Source organism: Cricetulus griseus, assembly GCF_003668045.3.
Source record: "Cricetulus griseus strain 17A/GY chromosome 1 unlocalized genomic scaffold, alternate assembly CriGri-PICRH-1.0 chr1_1, whole genome shotgun sequence".
In the NCBI taxonomy this organism is placed as follows: domain Eukaryota; kingdom Metazoa; phylum Chordata; class Mammalia; order Rodentia; family Cricetidae; genus Cricetulus; species Cricetulus griseus.
Window position 1 is genome coordinate 233,940,667 of NW_023276807.1, and position 23,252 is coordinate 233,963,918.

A 23,252-nucleotide genomic window follows, 5' to 3' on the forward strand; every position below is an offset into this window, starting at 1 on the left:
ATTTAAGACTGGAAGCAAAATTTCTTTTCTGACAAAGGAAATAAATGAGAATATGGGGAGGACCGAGAACGGAAGAAATGATTGGGTGTTGGGTACAGATCTAGGCTGCCCCCAAAGTCCTAGGGTCATCGACAGATGCTGCTCCTTCCTGTGTATTCCATGTAATATTCTATAACTTCAGTGGCTTCCACACATTCTGGACTTATGTGTTAGTTTTTTCTGTTTGAATAAAAATGGGTAAAGAAATCAAAATAGATGCTCGTGTGTGAAAAGGGGGAGAAAGTTCATTCTAAACTGCCAAGGCAAAGCAGAGAAATAAGGGGTGTGTGTGTATGTGTGTAGGGGAATCTCCTGAATTTTGTGGGAATGGGTACTTGGGAGGAAGGGAGCCTGTGAGCTGGGGGGGGGGTGCTTGTAAGTAGGGAGTGAGGGAGCCTAGCGTTGACCTTGACATGCTAACTGGTGCCACATATGTCCCTTTCCCAGAGATACACAGAATAACTACTTTTAGCATGTAGGAAGCCTCTGAGGGAATGCTATCTTTTGTCTAAATGCCAGCTTTGGGGAAAGATATTTCTTTGGGGACCTGATACTGTTTCTGATCATCTTTATTTTACTGTATTAATGATACAGTAGCCAGAATGACAACTTTAAAATATAAGTTGGGTCATGTCACTTGTACTAAAACTTTCCATGACCTTCCCTCACACTGAAGGTCCAAATTCCTTATAATGGCTGGCAGGGTCTCTGGTGAGCTGGACTCTATAGAGCTGTACTGTTGCAAGTGCTTCTAACTCAGGTCTACTTCTTTTTCCCAAAAATATACTTGACCTATATCTCATTTTTTACCTGGGAAGGTTTATTTCTTTAGAATTCACCTCAAGTGAACCCTGCTCAGAGGAACTAGCTTTCCTGTGTAAATCTGAATTAGGCATGAAAGTAGTTTCGAAGCCCAGTGTTGGTTGTCCACACCTTTAATCCCAGCACTCAGGAGGCAGAGGCAGGTGGATCTCTGTGAGTTTGAGACCAGCCTGGTCTCCAGAGTGAGTGCCAGGATAGGTTCCAAAGCCACAGAGAAACCCTGTCTTGGAAAAACCAACAACAACAACAAAAAAAAGTAGGAGTTTTGTGTATCTTGATTACTCCTCTGTTCTCAGTGTAGCACTTGGTACTCGTGATGGGCAAGCTCTTCTGCATGATTCTTGCAACGTTTGCTGATGGCATTAGCTACATTTTACTCAGTAGGCAGTTGAAATAAAAGAGTGAAAAGGTTAACTTGGTGAAAGCAAAAGGCTTGGAAGCAACAGGTATCTGGTTTCAAGGGATCAAGGTCATCTGCTGGAGGGGGAGGACTGGGGATATATGATACACAAGCTAGTAGCTGACTTGGAAGTAGCTTTGTTGAGCAGAGCTGGGATTGATTAACGGGAAGTGGTAATCAGTTCAGATGTTTTTCTCTGCAGCAGTGCTCAATGCTTTGAAATGGATTGATGCTCAGAACTTAGCTATATGACTGTGGAAAAGAGGAGTAACAAGATTGAGACATATCCAGAGGTTCTTTGAACCTTAAGTAGCATTTTTAAAGGGCTTAAAATTTTAAATATTTCAAAATTTCCTAAGAGTCTTAATTAAAAAATTATGGGGGGGGGGGAACAGGAACCTTCCTAGAGTTTATACCCAGGTACTCATGCATGCTAAGTGCATGGTCTACCACAAAGCCTCCTCCTACAGCCCCAGTTTCAAAGCCCCAGTCTTATTTGTTTATTGGGGCAGGGTTTCACATAGTTCAGGCTAGCTCAACTCATATATAGCTGAGGAGGACCTTGAACTTCGGATTCCCATGCCTCCTGGAATTACTGGCCTGTGTCACCATACCCAGTTTTATGTTGTGTGGGGAATCAAACCCAGGGCTTCATGTATGCTAGGCAAGTACTCTACCAACTGAGCTACATCCCCAATCCATCCAAAGTATCAATTTTAATGCCTTACACCTCCCTTCCCATTATTGTTCTGGTTAGTGGGATACTTCTCACTGTAGGTTTTGCTTGCTTGTTTCTTTTTCTTTGTGGTAATGGGACTGATGCTATTCAAGTGCTACCGATGAACCCACATAACTCCGCTTTCTGCAAGTGTATTTATGGGCATGCTTTCAATATTTTTGCTTAGGTCTGCACTAATTAATAGCCCATTGCTGCTGTGATTCAAGTGTTAGCATTGAAGACGATGCCTCTTCAGGTGCTTCCATTTACCAGTTCAAAGCATACTATAAGATTGATGTAGTTAAGACCACAGATCATTACCTTAACTTGATTTGCTTCAGGCTTCATTATAATTTGTTTATTCAAAAATCACTATCCATTTATAAATTTGTCATTCTTTTAAACTTGTTTTAGTTTGCTTATTTGTGTGCTTGTTTTGGAAACCTCATTTTAGTAACAGCTTTACCAAGTTGGTTGCGTTTTTATGAAACTGAACTGTTACCACCAAAACGTATTTTTCTTAACAACTGATTAATCGGTTTAAAGTTCATTTACAAAGGTGGTTTAAATACTGAAGCTTTTACTTGACTTTTTAAGAGGACTATATAAACTGTCTCATGCTTGTAATCTCTGAATTCAGGAGAGCTGAAAGAGGGGCTGCAAGTTTGAAGCCAGCCAGGGCTACTTAGCAGTTACTACATAGTTACACAGTAGTAAGTTCTCTTAAGGGGGTGTGTATTTTGTTTTTTTTTTTTTGGTTTGTTTCTCAGAGACAGGGTTTCTCTGAGTAACAGCCCTGGGTGTCCTGGAAATCTTTGTAGTATACATTGACCTTGAAATTGCTTCTGCCTACATACAGAGTGCTGGGATTAAAGGCTTGTGCCACCATAACTGGGGGTGTGTTTAAATTTCAGTTTAATACAGAGAAAACCAGGTTGACCCTGGAACTCATTATGAAGTTAAGGATGATTTTGAACTAAAGATCTTCCTGCCTCTCCTTTTCTAGTGTTGGGATTATAGTCTTACAATCATATATTACCCTGCCTGTTTTTATGTAATGTTGGGGATTGAAAAAGGGTTTTGTCATAGAGATTCACAACTGGACCATGTGCAGAGAGAGAGACAGAGACAGAGACAGAGAGACACGAGCACTCAGTCCTAACTGGGATATCTATATCCAACTCCTTTGTGACAGGCTCAGGATGGGAATCTAAAGGGAAAAGGCTGCTGAGAGATAGGCCAGAGGTGATGACTCCAGGGAAACGATGCCTTCCAGACACAACAGGACAAATGTACATAAGAACTCAGACTGAAGCAGCATGTCCTACACCACAGGTTCAAGTCCTACCACACTGAGAAGGGGAAATGGACATGGGGTCCCACCCCTAACCAAGAAACTGCCATTGATACCTGATGTAAAGGGAAAAATCAGGAGTAATCAATCAGTTAACACAAAGTGAGCTTCATATGCTTTTTGCTTTTTAGAGAACATGAGGTTGCATGGGTCTGGGAGGAATTAGGGGTGGGTAAAAACGTGATTAAATACAGGAAAAAATTCTTTTTTTTTTCAAAGAAAAGATTTATTTATTATGTATACAATGTTTTGCCTACATGGCAGAAGGGGACACCAGATCTTATATATGGCTGTAAGCCACCATGTGGTTTTTGGGGATTGAATCAGGACCTCTGGAAGTGCAGCCAGTGCTCTTAACCTCTGAGTCATCTCTTTAGCCCTGAAAAAAATTTTGTAAGAGGACACAAAAAAAGAGAGGTTTGTATCCAGTAGGGACGCACTCTGCCTATCTGCACATTTATGGGGGAAAAAAGGGTATATTAAAAAAAAAAAATCTATATAGCCCAGATCGTCTTGGAATTCTATACATAGACAGGGCTGGTCTCAGGGATCCATATCACTGCCACTGTACTGGGATTAAAGGCTTGTGCCACTATGCTTGGCCCATTTTCTATTTTCAAAATTGCTTTAAAAGTTAGGTACAAGATTTACTTAGCCTTGGGATTTCAAAACGTTAGAAAACGTCAATACAGGTAAGATGGTGAGAGAAGCTTTGGAGTTCAGTGAGCTGGGAGGTGCTTCTGTTTTGTGTAAATTCTAATCTGGGGCTTGATAGACCTGATTTGAATCTGGTCTCTGGTATAGTTTTGTTACTAAGGAGGTAAGAGGATGAATTGTTGTGTTCTTCTGGAAAGAGAACACTAGTCCAATAGTTTTCAGCCTTCCAATGCTGTGACTCTTTAACACAGTTCCTCATGTTGTGGTGACCCCCAACCATACAACTGTTTTTGTTGCTATTTATGTCAGGTCCAGCCTATTTGCCCAGTCTGTACCTGAGAAGGGGGAGTGTGGATTGAGGAAAGAAATAGAAGATAAGAGTTGGGAGGGCATCCAGTGAATACTGGGATCTGCCTTAAGGGTTTTTTGTTTGTTTGTTTGTTTTGCCTCTGACTGCCAAGTGCTGGGATTAAAGGCGTGTGCCACCAACGCCTGGCCTGCCTTAAGTTTTTTTGCTCTAAGTTCTTATATTCCCCCAACTAAAAGGGGGAAAACACAAAAAATTTGCCAATGATACAAGGAACAGACAAATGTAATTACTTCCTTAATTCACAAAACATTTAGTAACTACGCCTTAGATCAAACCTCTTATTATCTGGCCTTGGGGATTAAGACTTCTAGTAATCACACCTTAGATCAAGTATTCTGTTATCTTCGTAAGACATTCCATATCTTAGGCCAAACACCCTTCAGTAGCACCACCAATGCCTGCCTGCCTTGCTAGTTTTAACTTTAAGGTTTTTTGTTTTGTTTTGAGTTTTCTGTTTCCATTTGTTTTGTTTTTAAGTTGGATAGCACCTCAAATTCTACATGGTATTTGGGCCTTCTTTAAATGAGGAATTCTGAGCTGGTCTATGTATATCAACAGCTCTTTTGGAATAAATGAGATGATATAATTACTCTTTATTGTGCTCTTAAAGAGGGAAATAGTGATTCTTTTACAGTGAAGAGCTCTAAGCTTGTTTCCTTTGTTTTTTTCCTCCAATAGCTTGTGTTCACAGGTTGACTTTAAGTTATGTTTTAATTAGAATGTGATGGTGTTAAACATTATTTACTGACCTTCTACATGTTTGTATTTTTAGGAGCTGACTAAGGCTTTGGAACATAATCCAAAGGATGCACAGTATTACTGTCAGAGAGCTTATTGTCACATGCTTCTTGGGAAACACCTTGGTAATGTTTTTTACAAACCATTTTGTAGTTTACTTATAAATTTTGCCCAAGTTAGGATGTTGAAATGGAGTCTTTGAGCCGGGCGTTGGTGGCACATGCTTTTAATCCCAACACTCGGGAGGCATAGGCAGGTGGATCTCTGTGAGTTTGAGGCCAGCCTGGTCTACAGAGTGAGTGCCAGGATAGGCTTCAAAGCTACACAGAGAAACCCTGTCCCGAAAAACCAAAAAAAAAAAAAAAAAAAAAGGAAGAAAGAAAGAAAGAAATGGAGTCTTTGTGGGTTGTGTTAGCGTGTGCCTGTGCCTCTGGGGAAGCCAGAGGATAGTGTTGAGTGCACTCAGGTATGCTTTCCATCTCTTTGAAGACAGGATGCCTCATTGGCCTGGAGCTTACTAGGTAGGTTAGACTGCTTGTGCTGTCCGGTGAGCATCCGGGATTATAAGTGACCACATCTGGAGTTCTTACATGGGGTGCTGGGGGTTGAATATAGATCTTTGTGTTTACCAATGGAGGCTTTCCCTGGCTGAGCCATCTCCTCAGTACCATCTTTGAGGATTTTTAACATGGTTTTTCATGAAAGAAACCTGCTGAGTAACATTGATTTAACACTTATAGATGTCTTTCCTTCAGTGGGCAGAGAATTTATGGAGACGGCTGTTTATTCCCTGTTGAATAGTGCTTCATGTACACTATTTTTTGTTAGCAATTTTTAATGAAAATGAATGTATTTCTGAGTTATGTGACTTTAAAAAAATGAGTGTTTGTGTTGTGGGGGGAGAATTAGTGCCTTGAATTTCATAAATATTGTTAATGAGAAAAAGAGATGAGCTTTGGGACACAGCTTCATTTACTGATGACAGATGAACTTTAAGGAAGAAAGCTAAAGGGGGCTGGAAAGAGACCTCAGCAGTTAAAAGAATGGATACTACTCTTTCCAGAGGGCCTGAGTTCTGTTCTCAGCACTCAGGTTAGGCTGCTCACAGTAACGCCAGTAACTGCAGCTCCAGTGGATGTGATGCCTCTCTTGTAGCCTCCCTGGGACCTGCAGTCTGCTCAGCAGACAGGCACACACACAATTTAGTAATAGGCCAAATATTAGACCACAAGCAAGATATGAAAGTAATACTTACATTTTATCTTGGATTAGTTTCTCCTTAATTAAAATGATTTGGTCTTTTACCAATTTAAGAGGTTAGAAATAAAATACTGACTTATTTGTTTTACATTATTTTATGTGTCTTTGTGTGTCAGCTTGTGTATGTCATAGTACACACATGGAGGATAGAAAGAGGACAACTGGAGTCCATTTGTATTCTACCATGTGAGTTCTGGGATTCAATTTAGGTTGTCAGTTTGACGACAAGTACCGATACTGCTGAAACATTGTGATGGCCCTGATTCAAATTGATGTGTAGTATATGCTGGCCCTGTAAATACCTGACTAAACATCCTTACCTTTTTATATATAGATGGTATTGCTGATGTAAAGAAGTCTCTTGAACTCAATCCAAATAATCCTACTGCTATCCTGAGGAAAGGGTATGTAATAGACCCATGGGTTTGGACTATATGTTGATTTGTTATAAGCTATTTATGTTGTAACCTTAGAGTACTAACTTATGCTAGTATGTTAACTGAAGTATGAGATAATGTATGACTTTAAAGTAGTGATGACTGAAGTAACTGCCAAGTGTGGCTGGAACTTATGGATGTTCTCTGTCAACAGAGCTAGGTAGCCACATGTAATAATAACAAAAACTTGATCTGCTTTGTGTGTATTTAATAAGCCCTGCTTATTTTCACAGATGAGCATGACTTAGTTAACCGAGCAAGTAATTCTTTTGAATAATTGTTTTGAAATGGATATATTTGTATAATTAAAATCAGATTCATCTAAACGGAGTATTAAAATCTAGATGTTATAGTAGCTATTTAAAAAAAAAAAACCCTCTGGCTTATTAGCATATACTTGAAATTCCCTTTTAGCATATGAAAGTAAAAAAGTATCTTTATTTAGAAAGAAGGTTTTCCATGGTTTCATGTGTGTGTATTAATTTGTCTTTAATGTTCTCAAACAGGATGTGTGAATACCATCAAAAAGACTACGCTTCTGCTTTAGACACTTTTATAGCAGGACAAAAATTAGATAGTAAGTATTAGAAGTACATTTCATAAATGACTCTCCTTTTTTGGTCTTAAATACCATAGCTAAATTTTGTTAAGCTTTTACTGTCCTTTTAGCATTATTTCATGTTGATTTTGGAATTTGAATTCACTTAAATTTTGATTAAATTGACCATTCTTTAGCATTTTAATCACAGATAAACTTTGCCATTAGCAACCAAAATTAAGGTCTGGCCATCGAGTTAGCTGTTAAAGCATTTAATGTGCAAGCAGGAGGCCTGGAGTCTGGGTCCCTAGGACCCTGGTTGGGATGGTGGCTTGCCTGATTTCAGCCTTGGGAAGGCTAGGGCAGAGCGTTCCTGGAGCAAGTTGGCTATCCAGACTAGCCAAATAGCAAGCTCTGGGATTGAGAGAATTTACCTCAAAGAATAGGAAGAGCAGTTGAGAAAGATCGCTGACATCAGCTCAGACCGCCATACATGCACATATTATGTTCTGGCATACTACATACACATACAGAAAAGAAAGGGAAAGGGAAGAAGCCAAGAATGACATGTAAACATTCAGTGTTTCCCGTCCCCCTAGCAAGTGCATGAATATTTGTTGATTGTATGTAGTGGCCAGTCGTTAACCTTAGGTGGCATTCCTTAGGAACTGTTTTTGTCCTTTGAGATGGGACTAGAGGCTTTGTCGATTAGGCTAGGCTGCCTGGTCATCAAGCTCCAGGGCTGTGTTTGGAGTTCACACCACTGCACCTGCTTTTTTATATGAGTGCTAGGGTCACACTGAGTCCCTTTCGAGTAATGTCTCCCAGATTCTGGCTGTGTTTTCTTCTACTGGAAAAGTGAAAATTTAATTTGCTCTGTGTGTGTGTGTGTGTGTGTGTGTGTGTGTGTGTGTGTGTGTGTGTGTTTTAAGATGTTATTTATTATGTATACACTCTTCTGCCTGCATGCCAGCAGAGGGCACCAGATCTCATTCAAGGTGGTGTGAGCCACCATGTGGTTGCTGGGAATTGGACTCAGGACCTCTGGAAGAACAGTCAGTGCTCTTAACTTCTGAGCCATCTCTCCAGCCTGTAATTTGCTTTCTTTTTTGAAAGTATGTTTATGGGGCTGGAGATGGCTCAGAGGGTTGCTTTTGCTGAGGATCTGGGTTTGATTTCCAGTATACATGCCATGGTGGGTCACAATTGCCTGTAACCCCATTTCCAGGGGATCCCACATTCTCTTCTGTCCTGTGAGGCCACCAGACACAAATAGGGTATACAGACATACATATAGGCAGGGAGCACTCACACACAAAATAATAAAATAAAAGTTTGAATGTTCATTTTAAGTTACTTAGATTGCTAAAAGAGGAGGTTTTACATTAGTCTTCGGATGGAGAAGTAAAGGGTTAAGTCTGAGAACCTTGTGAGATGCAGAAATGGGAACTTCTGTCTAAGATGGTGTCATGGATCCTAGACTGACCTTGAACTCATGAAGCTGAGGATGACCTTGACCTTGTGACCTTCCTGCCATTAGGATTGCCAGGATTACTGACGGGCACCACTGTTTATGTGGTACTGGGGATCAAACCTAGGGCTTCCTACAGACATAAACATTTGTATTCTCAGACAAAACTAATTTTGAGAGTATTTTTGCTTCTTCAAAATGCCATGATTTTGAGAAGTGTATATGAGCATAATACTAGCATCTAGTTATATAAAGAAAGTGAGTGCTGGAAAGCTACCAAAAGGTAGATTTTATAAGTCATCTTGTAGAAAAGTATAGGAAAGTTCATAATCCAAATTGTATTATTTTTTTCCTATGGTAGAGTGTTACTAGCATTCTTTAAAACAGAGGTTCTTAACTGGAAACAGTTGTGCTTCAGGAGGACTTTTCCAAATATCTGAGAGATTGGGTAGTCATGGCTAGTGGAAAGGGCCACTGAAGATCTTGTGAACAGCTTCCTCTAGTGCACATGACTGTTGCCATGAGACGTATCTGGCCCAAAATGTCAGTACTGATGACTTTGACAAACCCTGCGCCTAAAGTGCTACATGTTTTAAAATCTTACTCTGTAGTGCTTTACCTTTGCTCTTCTACTACGTGATTTCTCAGAAGAAAGGAGTTTAGGTCCAGTGTGCAAATAGAAGCAATGATTAGGAAGGAAGATTTCTGTAAACAGTAATAATTCTATTTGTTCACCCTAGTCTATAGCTGTTCATTTAAGAAGTCAGAATAATTGCTCTTTGCAAATCTAAACAATCTAGTTTTCTAATTCTGTAATGTATTCTTTGCTTTGTGCCTTCTTCCCTCTTGAATGGTAGGAGTGATTAATTGGTTATTTAAGACTAGTGTTTGAATATAATAGTTCCCCAGAAGAATACAGTGCATGTGTGTCTAACATTTTGATAGGGCACAAATAGTTTAATTCTTTTTATAAATCAGGCAATTTAGAAATGTTGCATGATTGAGCAGTGGCAGTGCACACCTCTAATCCCAGTGCTTGGGAGGCAGAAACAGGCGGGTCTACAGAGCTATTTCTAGGACAGCCAAGGTGACACACAGAAACCCTGTCTTGAAAAACAACAACAAAAGATATATTATCAGATTAATAGTAAGTTTTTGTTTTTGTTTTGTTTTGTTTTTTTCCTTTCCGAGACAGGGTCTCTCTGTGTAACAGCCCTGATTGTCCTGGAACTCACTCTGTAGACCAGGCTAGCCTCAAATTCAGAGAGATCCCCTGCCTCTGCCTCCTGAGTGCTGGGACTAAAGGCATGGGCCACCACCACCCGGCTGAAAGCTTTTGTTCTGATCACTTAATATTTAGCACCTTTTACTAGGCATAGTGACTATTTAGATATTGTTATAGGGCTTCAGAGGTAAATAATTTATTGATTTCATTCATATTGCTGCTCTGTGTAAACATAGAGTTCATTGTGTATGTTCCATTTCTTGGATACCATGGAGATGTGACAGTTTCACAGTTTTAAGTACTGAAGATAGACAAATCACAGAGGAAATGGTAGATAGTTGGTAGCTGCAAGATAAAGTGATGAGAACTGACTTGAGAATCTGATTCAGTCTCTTTTCCTTGTGAGAAAGAGTTCCTTTAAGATCAGGGTAGATGGAGGAAATGTAGATTATAAACATCTGAGAAACTAGTGAGATTGGCTGTCGTTAAAACTGGTTTAACATAATAGTTTTCTAGGATGAACAGCTCAGTGGTAAACCCATGGTTATGTCGGAGCCCTAACACTGCAGTTGCTGTGCTGTACTCTCTGGGCAGGCAGCACCTATTTTATTGACTGCTCAATTCCCAGTGCCTACTTGACTTCAGGCATAGTAGGTAGCTAGTAATATTTCTTGAATGAATATGCTACATTGTTCACATGAGGGGTTTTACAGTCTGTGTTTTTTTTTTTTTTTCCAGGTGCAGATGCAAATTTTGCCATCTGGATTAAAAGGTGCCAGGAGACTCAGCCTGGTAAGTGGGTTGGATAGGTTTCCACAGTCTTTTGTTTTAAAATAAACATTTCAAGTTTGGGGGTTTAAACATTTTATTTTTAATCTTTCTTTCTTGGTTCTGGGGATCAAACCCATGGCCTTGTTCATGTGTATGCTGGGCAAGTGGTTGCTCTACCACTAAGTTACACCCAGCACCAATAATAGACTGTTTCCGATTGGCCCTCATTTTTAGTCTTATGTCAGAAGAAAAATTCCAAGGTTTTGCTTTGCCAAAAGTATTAGGTTATTACCAGTAGAAGATAATCAATGAATCGAAAGTAACTTCTGGATGCAAAATTGAAACAATTTGCTTCATTATATATAAAAATTTACTTTCTTGATTGATATGTTTGCTGTAGAAATCATGTCTATAGCTTTGCCTACAAATGTACTGTTTTCTGAAAATGCTTTCTTTTTTATGTTTTATAGCATCAGAGTCTGAAGTGGTAAGTCCACTCATTCCTCATGTTTTATTTAGTCATGTAAATGTAATGAATCCAATGTATTTAAGCCAGGACTTAATAGTTATCCGAAATAACTCATTTTGTTGAAATTAAAAACTATAAAGTACTGGCTTGTCTTGGTGAAGTTAGTGTATAATCTAAGCTGATTGTATTTTAGTGTGATCAGTGTGGTTATTTCCTATGTTTTCCTTACCAGTATCTACAATTTAATAGGTTAAACAGTTGTTGTGTATAGATAGGACTTTTTTTTTTTTTTTTTTTTTTTTTTTTAACTGTTAAGTTTAAAGCACATTGGAAATGCTTTTATCTGTCTGGTTCATTCTTAATATTTGTTAATGTTTTGGACATGAGAATCTTAAATTACAGGACCAAGGCTGGAGAGCTGACTTGGTAGCTAAAAGCACTTGCAGTTCTTCCTAGGACTTAGGTTCAGTTCCCAGTATCCACATCAAGTAGTTCGCAACCCCTTGTAACTCTAGTTTCAGGGTATTTGATGCCCTCTGGCTTCCTAGCACATATGTTCACATGTGGTGAATAGACACTTATGCAGGCACACATACACAGAAGTTAAAAATAAATTACTGTGTAATTGTAAGGAAAAGTAACAAAATATTTGGTGAACTTAATTTTTTAAATTTCTTATGTATATGAGTGTTTTATGTGTGTGTGTGTCAGTGTACCACGTGTGCATATGGTATGTATGGAAGTCAGAAGGGTGAATCATTCCTGGAACTGGAGTTGGCAGATGGTTGTGAGCTGCCATGGGATGCTGAGAATTGAACCTGAGTCCTCTGGGGAGGGTCAGTGCTTTTAACTACTGAGCCGTTTCTCCAAGCCACAATGGTCCACTTAATGTTTCATCAGTTTAGACTTTAATATAATGCAGTTAAATTATGGCATGTTGTTTTAGTAGTAGTAGTTGTCATATACAAAGTCAGGAAAAAAAATCACAGAGTTGGGAAATCCATATATAACTCATTTTGTGGATAATTACCTTTTTGAGAAGCTCATTCATCTTTTAAGAAAGATTTCCATCTCAAGTTTCCAAAATTACATTGTGACATAAGAAAACCACTTATTCTGAGAGATTTATTCATGTATAAACAGTGGCTAACAGAGCTAATCTGCTGCAGACAGATTACCTGGGAGCATTAGGCAATGCATGTGTATAGGTAAAGTTTAGAACAACTTCCAAAATTGAAGCCCTGTTTAACCATTTCTGAACATCCAAGGTTGCCCCTTAATCCTAGGTGACTGGGTGGTAAATGAAGAACTGATTGGAGAGGTCCTGACAGGTTGGCTTCCTAATTGACCTGCTAATAGTTTTTTGTTCAGGTTTGGTCTAGGTTCTTGCATGGGCTAGGCTCTTGCAATGACTGACTTAAGGGGAGAAAGGTTTATTTAGGCTCAGTCAAAACAGCAGCTTACATCAGGGTAACCAGGAAGCAGAGAAAGGGGGAGCAGACTGGGTACCCAATAAATCTTCATAGGCAATCGTCCCAGGTAACTTTGTTCCAGCCAGGCCCTGCCTCCCCTATGGTATCATCAGTTGCAAATAACCTTTGGGATCTGAGGATACTTTGTATCTAAACTGTGAACAACAGAATGGCATTTGCATAATAAAATTTCCATTTGTCCAGTAGTAAAGGATTCTGTAGGTTTAGTGTGTTCTCTTATGCTGTGGTTTGGTCTATATCTTTTTTAAAGATTTTTTTTTTTTTTTTTTACTGTGCCTGAGTATTTTTTCTGAATGTATGTGTATATGTACCACATGTGTTCCTGGTACCCTTGGATGCCAAAAGTGGAAATTGGATCTCCTGGAACTGGAGTTACAGATGATTGTAGGCTGTTACTGGTGCTGCAAACCGAACCTGGGTCTTCTGGAGAGCAGCCAGTACTCTTTAACTGCTTCAGCCCCGATTTAGTTTACTTTTGTCCTGGTTCCAGGCTAAATTGTAGTTGTTTTAGTCAGTGTTCATACTTGTTGGCTGTGTGCTAACTGGAATTCCGAGTTGGCTTCACACCTCTGGGATGGTTTTGCTTACTTCATTGGTTGCTTCCTTTTTCATTTAGAGACAATTCAGAGGCCACCCATAACTCCGGACACCTTCTTTACCTTTATATAGCCTTAACTAGTGAACCCATAGTTTATCAGTATGGATTATGTAATTCTCATTTCCATGGCTGGAAATGGTGGTGTATCCTTATAATTCCAGTACTTAGGAGTCAGAGGCAGGAGGATCAGGAGTTGAGCCAGCCTAGGCTATGAGTGAGACTTGAATAAAATAAGAGTCAATTTATTTCCTCATGTTCTGGGTATGTTGCAGAGTTGCCTTAAATAGATTAAAATGTTCTTCTCAAGATAACCATTGAGGTTCTTTACTGTTTAGAGCAGCGTTTGGTATTCCAATTAAGCCTGAGGTTACACTCTGTTAAAATTGGTCTTTCTTGAGATGGAGTCTCATAGCCTGGGCTGCTCTTAAACTGGCTTTGTCTCTGAGGATGATCTTGACTTCCTGCTTTCCCTCTCTCTGCCTCCCAAGTGCTGGGATTACTGGTGTGTACTGCCACCACACCAGGCTAAAAATGGTCTTCCAAATGCTAACAGATGAGGTTTGAGTTCTGTATCTTATGAATCAGTCTTGACAGTCATACTTGTGGAAAATGTTGTTGTTTGTTGTGGTAGGGTCTCATGTGTGCGTGAAGCTGGCCTGGAACTCCTCCTCCTCCCAGACAGCCTGCCAAACGTTAAGATTGCACACGACTGTACTTTTCCATATTAAAGAACCACAGTGCTAAGTGAATTAATAATACATGAATTTTTAATGTAGTTGCTAAACTAACGTGTAAAAATCTTTCTTTTCACTCTGCCAAAATCAGTCTGCATCTCAGAGAACTCAGTCAAAAATCAAGTAAGTGTTTCTGTTTTTATAATGCGGCTCCTGGTAATGTGCTTAAAGAGAAGAAACTCTGGTTTCCCAGAAGGCAGAGCTGTACCCTGTAATTTTAAATGTTTTCTAATTTTAAAAATTGTGTTAATGTCTTTATGAAAATTGTGTTTAAGGCTGTCTACTAATTCGTATTAACATTTAAATAAATTCAAATAGCTCTCCTCTCTAAACTTGCTTAGCTTGGTTCACATATTATGTTGCCTTTCTGTGTATTAAAGAGATCCCCTTCTAGGTAAGCTGATGCTGTTAAAAATGTAAAGAAGCAGTAGGCCACACAGAATTGAAATTTGCCGTGCTGCTGCTGCAGGTGGCGGCAGTGGTGGCATGTGTGCGTGCGTGTGAGCATGGGAAAGGTGCTGAGGCTTGAACCAGCAAAGGCCTCATGCAGGCATGCTAGGCCAGTGCCATGTAGGTGAGTGAGTTCACGATATAAGATGCAGGACATAGATAAGGCCTTGTTTTGCCTCTTATATTTGGATCATTTTTTTTAAGATTTTATTTATTTTATTATGTATATAACATTCTGTTTCCATGTGTATCTGCGCACCAGATCTCATAACAGATGGTTGTGAGCCACCATGTGGTTGCTGGGAATTGAACCAGGCCCTCTGAAAGAGCAGTCAGTGCTCTTAACCGCTGAGCCATTTCTTCAGCCCTGGATCAGTTTTTCATAGAAATATTCTTCATGAGTTCAAAGTTAGTATTGTAGTCACAATAATGAACAGCATGGCTTTGACTTTGGCTTAGTAAAGTGCTTGCCCTGCAAGCTTGAGCACCTGAGTCTGCATCCATCCCCATCACCCACATAAAAACAAAAAGACTGGTCATGGCGGCATACATCTGCATTCCTAGTGCTGGGGAGATGGGAACAAGTGGATCTCTGGAGCTTTCTGGCCAGCCAGCTTGCCTAGCCATTTAGAAAGAAACCCCTGTTTCAAACAATAAGGTAGGAAACATTGAAGAAGACACCCAGCTACACTGGCCAGCATACATGCATGTACACTCAGCCGCATGCATACATGCACACAACATACATAACATATTCACTAGCCATGTAGACTTGTATTTTTTCATAAAAAATTATCGAGAAAATATTATTTTTTACTTTTTTTTTAAATAACATCTCAACTAAAGTTTCCCCTCCCTCCTCTCCTTCCAGTACCCCCTCCCACTGACCTTCTGTCTCCCTACTCTCCCGTGCACTCCTAGGTTTTGGATTTTCAATTCAGGAAAGGGCAGGCCTCCCTTGAATTCGACCAAACATGGTCTATTAAGTTGTAGTAAGACTAGGCACCTCCACTCACTTGTATTAAGGCTGGACAGGGCAAACCAGTATAAGGGAAAAGTCTTAAAACCTGGCAGTTAGAGTTAGAGACAGCCCTCTTCCTACAAGAAGACCAGGTTAAACAACTGTAACATATATGCAGAGTGCCTAGGTCAGTCCCATACAGGCTCCCTGGTTGTTGGTTGAGTCTCTCTGAGCCCTGGTTAAACAACTTGTATTCTTAAGACTGTAACAGAAACACATGGAGGCGTGTTTGCTGTATAACTTTGCACCAACACTGAGTTGTGAAGGTGTGTGCAGAGACTCTTGACGTGCATTTCTTTGATCAAGATGCTTTTATTTTAATGTAAGTAGCTGAGATAGCAGTTCAAAACAGTGTATAAGTATACCGTGAAGTAGGCACTTTCCCTTGTTCTTAGAAATATAATAGTGCAGGATAAACAGCTTTGTCCTCTGGGAGATTATTGTGTAGTCTAGTTTGGAAGTAAGAATGCCTACCTTTTCAGAGTTGTGGGAGGATGTGTAAAATATGACTATAGACACAGTGGTCTTCCCTCAAAACTTGACTTAAAGAGAACAGTATATAATTTGCTGGCACTGTGGGGGCTTTATGTAATTTGTACTCATTTGTTTCTCTTCCTTGTATTTGCTCCCATCTTCAGTGAACAGAGCTTAGAGTATTGACCGAGGTTGACCTGTGTCGCCTGTATCAATGTGGCTGATTGATTCAGAAGCTGATTGCTTCATTTTCTTGAGCTAGCTTTCTCAGTTTTTTTTTTTTTTTTTTTTTTTTTTTTTTTTTTTTTTGAGTTGGTATTAGGTGGAAATGAGAGAACTGGTAACTGTTAAATTTCCCTCTTAGCTTAAGCATAGCAGTGTTAGGAAATGAGAGGGTTTGTGCCTGCTGGAAAGGTTTGCATCCTTTGTCTCCAGCTCTCTTCTGTCAATGTAGGTGATAGGAATTTAGATTTCCTGGAGTCTTTTACAGCTGCGTTGTTACTGTCTTCCTTATGGGGGAGCTCTTGTTACTTATCAGTCTATTAATTTGACAAACAACTTCAAGAAAATCAGAAATTATATGAATATATTCCTTTAAATAGGTATGACTGGTATCAAACGGAATCTCAAGTAATCATTACACTTATGATCAAGAATATTCAGAAGAATGATGTAAATATGGAATTTTCAGAAAAAGAGGTAATTAGACTTTGAACAATGTATTATATAGAGGTTAAATGCTGTCTATAAGTTTAGTATGTTTTAGAATAGTTTATGCCAGTTTAGTAAATATATTCCATGTCTTCTTGAGATAATATGAAAAAATACTAAATGAAATGGAAACCATTCATTTGAAGCCCCCCCTCTCCCTTTGAGACAGGGTTTCTTTGTGTAACAGCTCTAGCTGTCCTGGAATTCACTTTTTAGACCAACCTGGCCTCAACTCACAGATATCCGCCTGCCTCTGCCTCCCAAGTGTGGGGATTAAAGGTGTGTGCCACTACTACCCAGCTCATTTTGAAGTTTTTAAAGATTTGAGCTGTGTATCTGTGACTGGCCATGAACGTTTTACAATCCCCCTGCCTCTGACTCTGGAGTGCATGTAACTGTGCACTCACTAGTGGGCTTCTATGTGCATTTTCTGCTAGGTTTGCCTGGGAAAGCAGAACTGGGTCAACAGTATTAAGATCATTGCTTACTGGTATATGTTACTTTTAAAAGGGTTAGTTTTTAGCCACCACCACACACAAAAAAAGTTTAGTTGGATGGGATTTATACATGTCTTAAAATTATGAACTCTATCAAATGAGTATGATTTAATAACTTTTTCCTTTCTTGTGATAGACATTTAAGAGCAGTGGTGTGGTAGAATTAACAATTTACACATGAGTAGGCATTTTTAAAACTATGTTGTATATTACTTTGTTCTTATGTATTAATGTTTTCTTGATTTAAGTGTTTAATTTGTGTAATTAGATCTGTAATTAATACTATGCAATATTCTTTTCTGCCATTTGGTGTTCTGTATATGAGATTCTAAATGAGAGGTGACATATGAAAAAAATCCTCTTGAAGCACCTAAATCTGACATCCAGAGATGGTGAGATGGCTTATGGGTAAAGGCCCCTCTTGCCAAGTCTGACAATCCGAGGTCAATCCTGGGCTTCCACATGGTGAAAGGAGAAAGCAAACTCCAGAAACCTGTCATCTGACCTCCACATGCATGATGTGATGGTGCAGGAGGATGTGTGGGCATGAGGGTGTGTGCGTGCGCGCGCGCGCGCGCGCGCGCACACACACACACACACACACACACACACACACTCTCTCTCTCTCTCTCTCTCTCTCTCTCTCTCTCTCTCTCTCATTTTCTATGTGAAATTCTTAATCTGCAACATTGCTGAAATTTGTGTTTGTATTAAATACTTACCCTTTTATGTGCATTTACAAAATATGATGCCAACTTTGTTTTCATTAGTTGTCTGCTTTGGTGAAACTCCCTTCTGGAGAAGATTACCATATGAAACTGAGGTTGCTTCACCCTATAGTCCCTGAACAGAGCACATTTAAAGTACTTTCAACAAAGGTAAGCACATTGAGAATGTAACATAGAAATAGTAGTGTCTGAAAACATGCTGGTAGATGAAGTCATCCAGGTATAATAGGCTTGTAGCCTCACTTGTGTTGAGGATCAAACCCAGGGCTTTGTTTGTGCTAGGCAAGTACGCTCCCACAAGTCTGCATCACAGACCTTATGGTAGACATACCATAAAATAAGATTTTTTTCCTAAATTTTAAAATTGCATTTAAAAGTTTTTAATTTTGTGTGTGTGTGTATTAATGCCATGGTGGGCTGTGGGCGATGGGAATCTAAGTTTGTGTCTTCATGCATGCAGAGCAAATACCTTAGCATTTATTTTTATTTTTAACTTATTTTTAAAATCGTGTGTGTGTGTGTGTGTGTGTGTGTGTGTGTGTGTGTGTGTGTGTGTGTGTGTGTGTGTGTGTTGGGGTATGTGCACATGAATACAGGTGCCTAGTATGGGTGCTGGAGATATATGTAAGAACTGTTTATACTTTTTTGCCACCGAACCATCTCTCCAGTTCTAACCAGCCTCTTTGATACTCATGAATTTGTCAGTGTGGTCTGTTTTGATATTCAAATACTCAGTCTCATACAGTTTATAACAAGAACTATAAGGATGAGATGCATTTTTTTTTAATTTTATTAGTTAAGCTATTAGTTAACTTGTATTTATTAGTTAACTTGTATTTAGGTTAAGAGGACATGATAAATATATTTGAATTATAGTTTGGTTATATAGTTTGGATTCCTGTATATTTTATAAAACAAGGATACACAATGGAAATTTTAGAGTATTTTAAATATTGCAAAGAGGAAGGTAGTAGTATAACTTAGTAGCAAATATAAAATTGAAAAAAAAAAAAAAAAAAAAAACCTGTAATCCCAGCATACAGGGATGAGGTGAGAGATATATGTGATCTTGAGGCAGGCCTGAACTGCAGTGTTTTTTTTTCAGTCAGCATGGGCTAGAGTGAGATTCTCCCTTTAAAAAAGAAAGAAAAATGCAGTAAATCATTTGCATGTGCAGCCCAACATGAAGGGAAAGATTTATCCTCTAAAAAACATTCTGGCTTATCAGAATTTTTTTTTTTTCTTTTGGTTTTTCGAGACAGGGTTTCTCTGTGTAGCTTTGGAGCCTATCCTGGCACTCGATCTGTAGACCAGGCTGGCCTCGAACTCACAGAGATCCGCCTGCCTCTGCCTCCCGAGTGTTGGGATTAAAGGCGTGGGCCACCAACGCCTGGCAACATTGTGTGCTTTTTGTTAATCACTTTTTAGTTGTTTTGGTTTTTAAGTTCCAAGTCTGACCTCCAAGTTGTCCTCCTTTAGAAGGCTGAAATCCAGATACTGCCCATTGTTGTTGGGTGCCATCACACCCTCAGCCTGGCAGTGAATGTAGGCAGTGTGCAAGCTCACAAATACTCTACCTTTTAGTATATTCCCAGCCCATGAGATTCTTACTGAATGTCCATTTGAAGTAATTTAAGTGAGAATTGATTTCTGTGTGAAATGAATGTTAAGAACTTGTATTTCACATGTTTGACACATAAATGCAGTTTGTAAGTACGCTCACACTATTTGCTAATTTGGTAGTCCTTCCCCTTTAAACTTAGTGCTCAGTGATAACTTGTGTGATGGAAGAATCTGAATTGGAGTCTGCTCTTAACCCTGGTGGAGCTGATACAGTCAATGTTTTATTCTTAGTTTCACATAGGGAAAGAAAACAGGCTAGTGGGTTTTACATGCTTTTCCCAAATTCACACTACAGTAAATAATTGTTCACTGATCAGGAGGCTGAGGCAGGTGGATCTCTTTTAGTTCGAGGACAGCCATGGCTATGTAGAGGCTGTTTCAAACAAACAGACAATAAGTTGTTTGTATTTGCCCAGGATGCATATTTTAATTCTGACCTCCATCTACGGCTAGTGCTTCTTTACTAGAGTGTTCTTTGTTCTGAATGGAAGAATTTAAGTTCTAATGTTGTATTCTAAAGCATGGCTTTTTGAATCATTTTGCTTGATCGTTATGTGACCCTGGTTTTTCGAGGCAGAGTTTCTCTGTAGCTTTGGAGCCTGTCCTGTAACTCACAGAGATCCATCCACTGGCCCTGCCTCCCGAGTGCTGGGATTAAAGGTGTGCACCACCACTGTTTGGCCTAAATCAAACATTTTACTGGTAATAAATTTTAATGAAATGTATTTAAAAACAATTCTTCGGTTATACATAGAACTTTGCTTTAATAAATCATAACAATAAAAACAAATTTGAAGTAGGTATACTTCCATGTTTTTGCATGGAAATTACACTTGGCTGTTACTTGATTCATAAAGCTTCTTAGATATTTTCTAGAGTTGTGTGTTCAAAGCCCAGGCTGCAGTGATGCTGTACAATGCAGTGTTGGCCAGGGCTGCCCAAACGCCTTGGGCTTATTACATATTTGGTTTTGAATTAACTTTTGGTTGTTCATTGCTGCTGCGAAAGCTTTTGTGGCTCCTGGATTCAGTTACACAGCTGGATATGGGGTTGAGAGACCTACAGTTAGAAGAAGTTGTGTTTTGATCCTGGAATCAACATGTTTTACAGAAAATAAATTGATTTTTATTTTGTAATTATGTATCTCTAGGGAAATAAATGGTGAAATATTGGATCATTTCTCTTTTCAAACAGCAGAGGGAGGCAGTGTTATAGACAATGCCAGGGAGATGTTTCAGCGGGTAAAGAGCTAGCCACACAAATGTGAGGACCCAGATTTCTAGAACCCATATAAAATCAGGTGGGTGTGGTGGCTGCTTATGCTTCTCAGGAGGTGGAGATACAGGAGGTGGAGATAGGGAATCCCCAGAACTAACTGGCTTTTCAAACTAGCTAAAATGCTGTGCTCTCCATTCAGTGATAGACCCTACCTCCAGATAGAAGGTGAAGAGTGATGGAGAAGACACCTGATGTCATCTTTGTGCACCTGTGCTTGAGAGAGAGAGAGAGAGAGAGAGAGGGGGGGGGGGCAAGTCAGCATCTCATTTCTTCCTCAACTCACTTTTCAGACAGGGTCTGTCACTGAACTTGGAGCTCACAATTGGCTAGATTGTTGGTCAGCAAACCTTAGGGATCCCCACTCCCTGTCTCCAGCTCCTTAACTCTGGGGTTACAAGTACATGCCCAGCTTTGTACATGGTGCTGGGAATCTGAGGGGCCTTAAGCTTGTAGAGCAAGCATCTTACCATCTGAGCCATCTTCTCAAACAAACTTCTCTCTCCTCCTCCTCCTGCTCCTCCTCCTTTCTTCTTTTCGTCCTCCTTCATAGAATTTCTTTTTATAACAGCTATGGCTGTCCTAGAACTCAGTTTGTAGACACGGCTGGCGTTGAACTCAGAGATCTGCCTGCATCTTCTCAAACTTGTAAGGAAATTTTACTTAAATAAAAATAAGTTGGCTTATTAAGGGTTACAATGAAAATATTTCTGAAACTGTGCAAGTAATTCTAGAAGTATCTACTAGAATCCTCAAAACTAGAATTGTCAGGCTTAGCGGCAAGCACCTTTACCCACTGAGCCTCTAATTGGCCCGAATTTCAAGACTTAATAACTTATATGATATGTGTTGTTTGTTGAAGGTTAAAATTTTAAAAGTAGGGGACTGGAGAGATGGCTCAAAGGTTAAGAGCACTGACTGCTCTTCCAGAGGTCCTGAGTTCAATTCCCAGCAACCACATGGTGGCTCACAACCATCTGTTATGAGATCTGGTGCCCTCTTCTGGTGTGCAGATATACATGGAAGCATAATGTTGTAAGCATAATAAATAAATAAAATCTTTAAAAAAAATTTAAGAGTAAAAACAAAATAAATGTTTCATAATTCTTCAGATTTACTTTGTATAATATAGGCATACTGTCAAAGACACTATTAATTCTTATAAAATTTTGATGACTTAAGAAAATTGCATTTTTACTGTTTTATGTATCTTACATTGAGTAATGGACTTTATTTATTTATTTATCCTTCAGATTGAAATTAAAATGAAAAAGCCAGAGGCTGTGAGATGGGAAAAGCTAGAGGGTCAAGGAGATGAGCCCACACCAAAACAGTTCACATCAGGTTTGTATTTTGGCCTTGTTGAGATTTAAATTCATTGTGTAGTTGAAATTAAATAATAATGAGCATTATCCCTACTTCATTATTTATGAAGAAAGATACTTTGAATATAATAGTTATTCTAATTCCTGAAGCTTAAATACAGACAAAGGTAGAAAAGCCCAGGAGTTGGAGTTGTGAGCTGCCTGTTGTAAAGTAGTTTGCATTGCAGAGTGTCCCCTCTCTTCCCTATTCTGCCTTTATTCCTTTCTGTTTCTCCAACTGATTTCTCACTCTGATTTCCTAGAATTCCAGGACTTGGCAGAGTAGGGCATTTGGACTATTTCTGTTACTAATATAGGTATGGACACAAACCAGTAAAGGTAAGGGCTAGAAGAGGAGACAGCCAGGGTTTGTTTGTTTGTTTGTTTGTTTACCTTTTTTTATTTGAATTAGAAACAAGATTGAATTACTTGACAATCCCAGTTCCCTTCTCCCTCCCTTCCTCCCCTACCACCCCCCCCACTAAAACCCTACCTATCACATACCCTTCTATTCTTCCCATGACTCAACCTTTCTGCTCCCTCATGACCTCTGCATCCTTCCTCTTCTTCCCTTCTCATTCTCATAGCTCCCTCCCTCCTCTTCCCATGCTCTCAATTTGTTCAGGGGATCGTGACCCTTTCCCCTTCTCCAGGCGACAACGTTTGTCTCTTTTAGGGTCCTCGTTTACTAGTTTCTCTGGCAGTGTGGATTGTAGGCTGGTAATCCTTTATTCTATGTCTAAATATTTATTTATTTTTTATGTAGCCCTTTATGTGTTGAAGTCTTTCCAAAGCATATATAACCAGCAGATAAGCATCTTTTACTAGTGGAATAATCTGCGAGACCCTCTTAGAACTGCAACCTAAGATTGCCTCATTACTGAATAGGGAGAAATTTCTTTTTTGTTATTTAATGACCTGATTTGATGGCTGAAACAAGCCCTTTTGTAATAGAAAACACTTTTGTTTGTAATAACTTTGAGGAAGGCATTTATCAACAGATCCAGTGTGCGTG

At 39.3% G+C, this 23,252-nt stretch overlaps 1 protein-coding gene across 2 annotated transcripts in view; it reads left to right on the top strand.

The window, feature by feature from the left end:
- The window catches only part of Sugt1 (SGT1 homolog, MIS12 kinetochore complex assembly cochaperone), a 33,779-nt gene that overhangs the window by 1,616 nt on the left and 8,911 nt on the right, over positions 1–23,252 (top strand). For both annotated transcript variants that reach the window (XM_027394038.2, XM_027394039.2), the window contains 9 exons: positions 5,133–5,223; positions 6,693–6,762; positions 7,302–7,372; positions 10,768–10,821; positions 11,271–11,287; positions 14,186–14,217; positions 16,642–16,738; positions 18,018–18,125; positions 22,127–22,217. In XM_027394038.2, the coding sequence (XP_027249839.1) occupies positions 5,133–5,223; positions 6,693–6,762; positions 7,302–7,372; positions 10,768–10,821; positions 11,271–11,287; positions 14,186–14,217; positions 16,642–16,738; positions 18,018–18,125; positions 22,127–22,217 (631 nt within the window). The remainder of the gene's footprint in view (positions 1–5,132; positions 5,224–6,692; positions 6,763–7,301; positions 7,373–10,767; positions 10,822–11,270; positions 11,288–14,185; positions 14,218–16,641; positions 16,739–18,017; positions 18,126–22,126; positions 22,218–23,252) is intronic.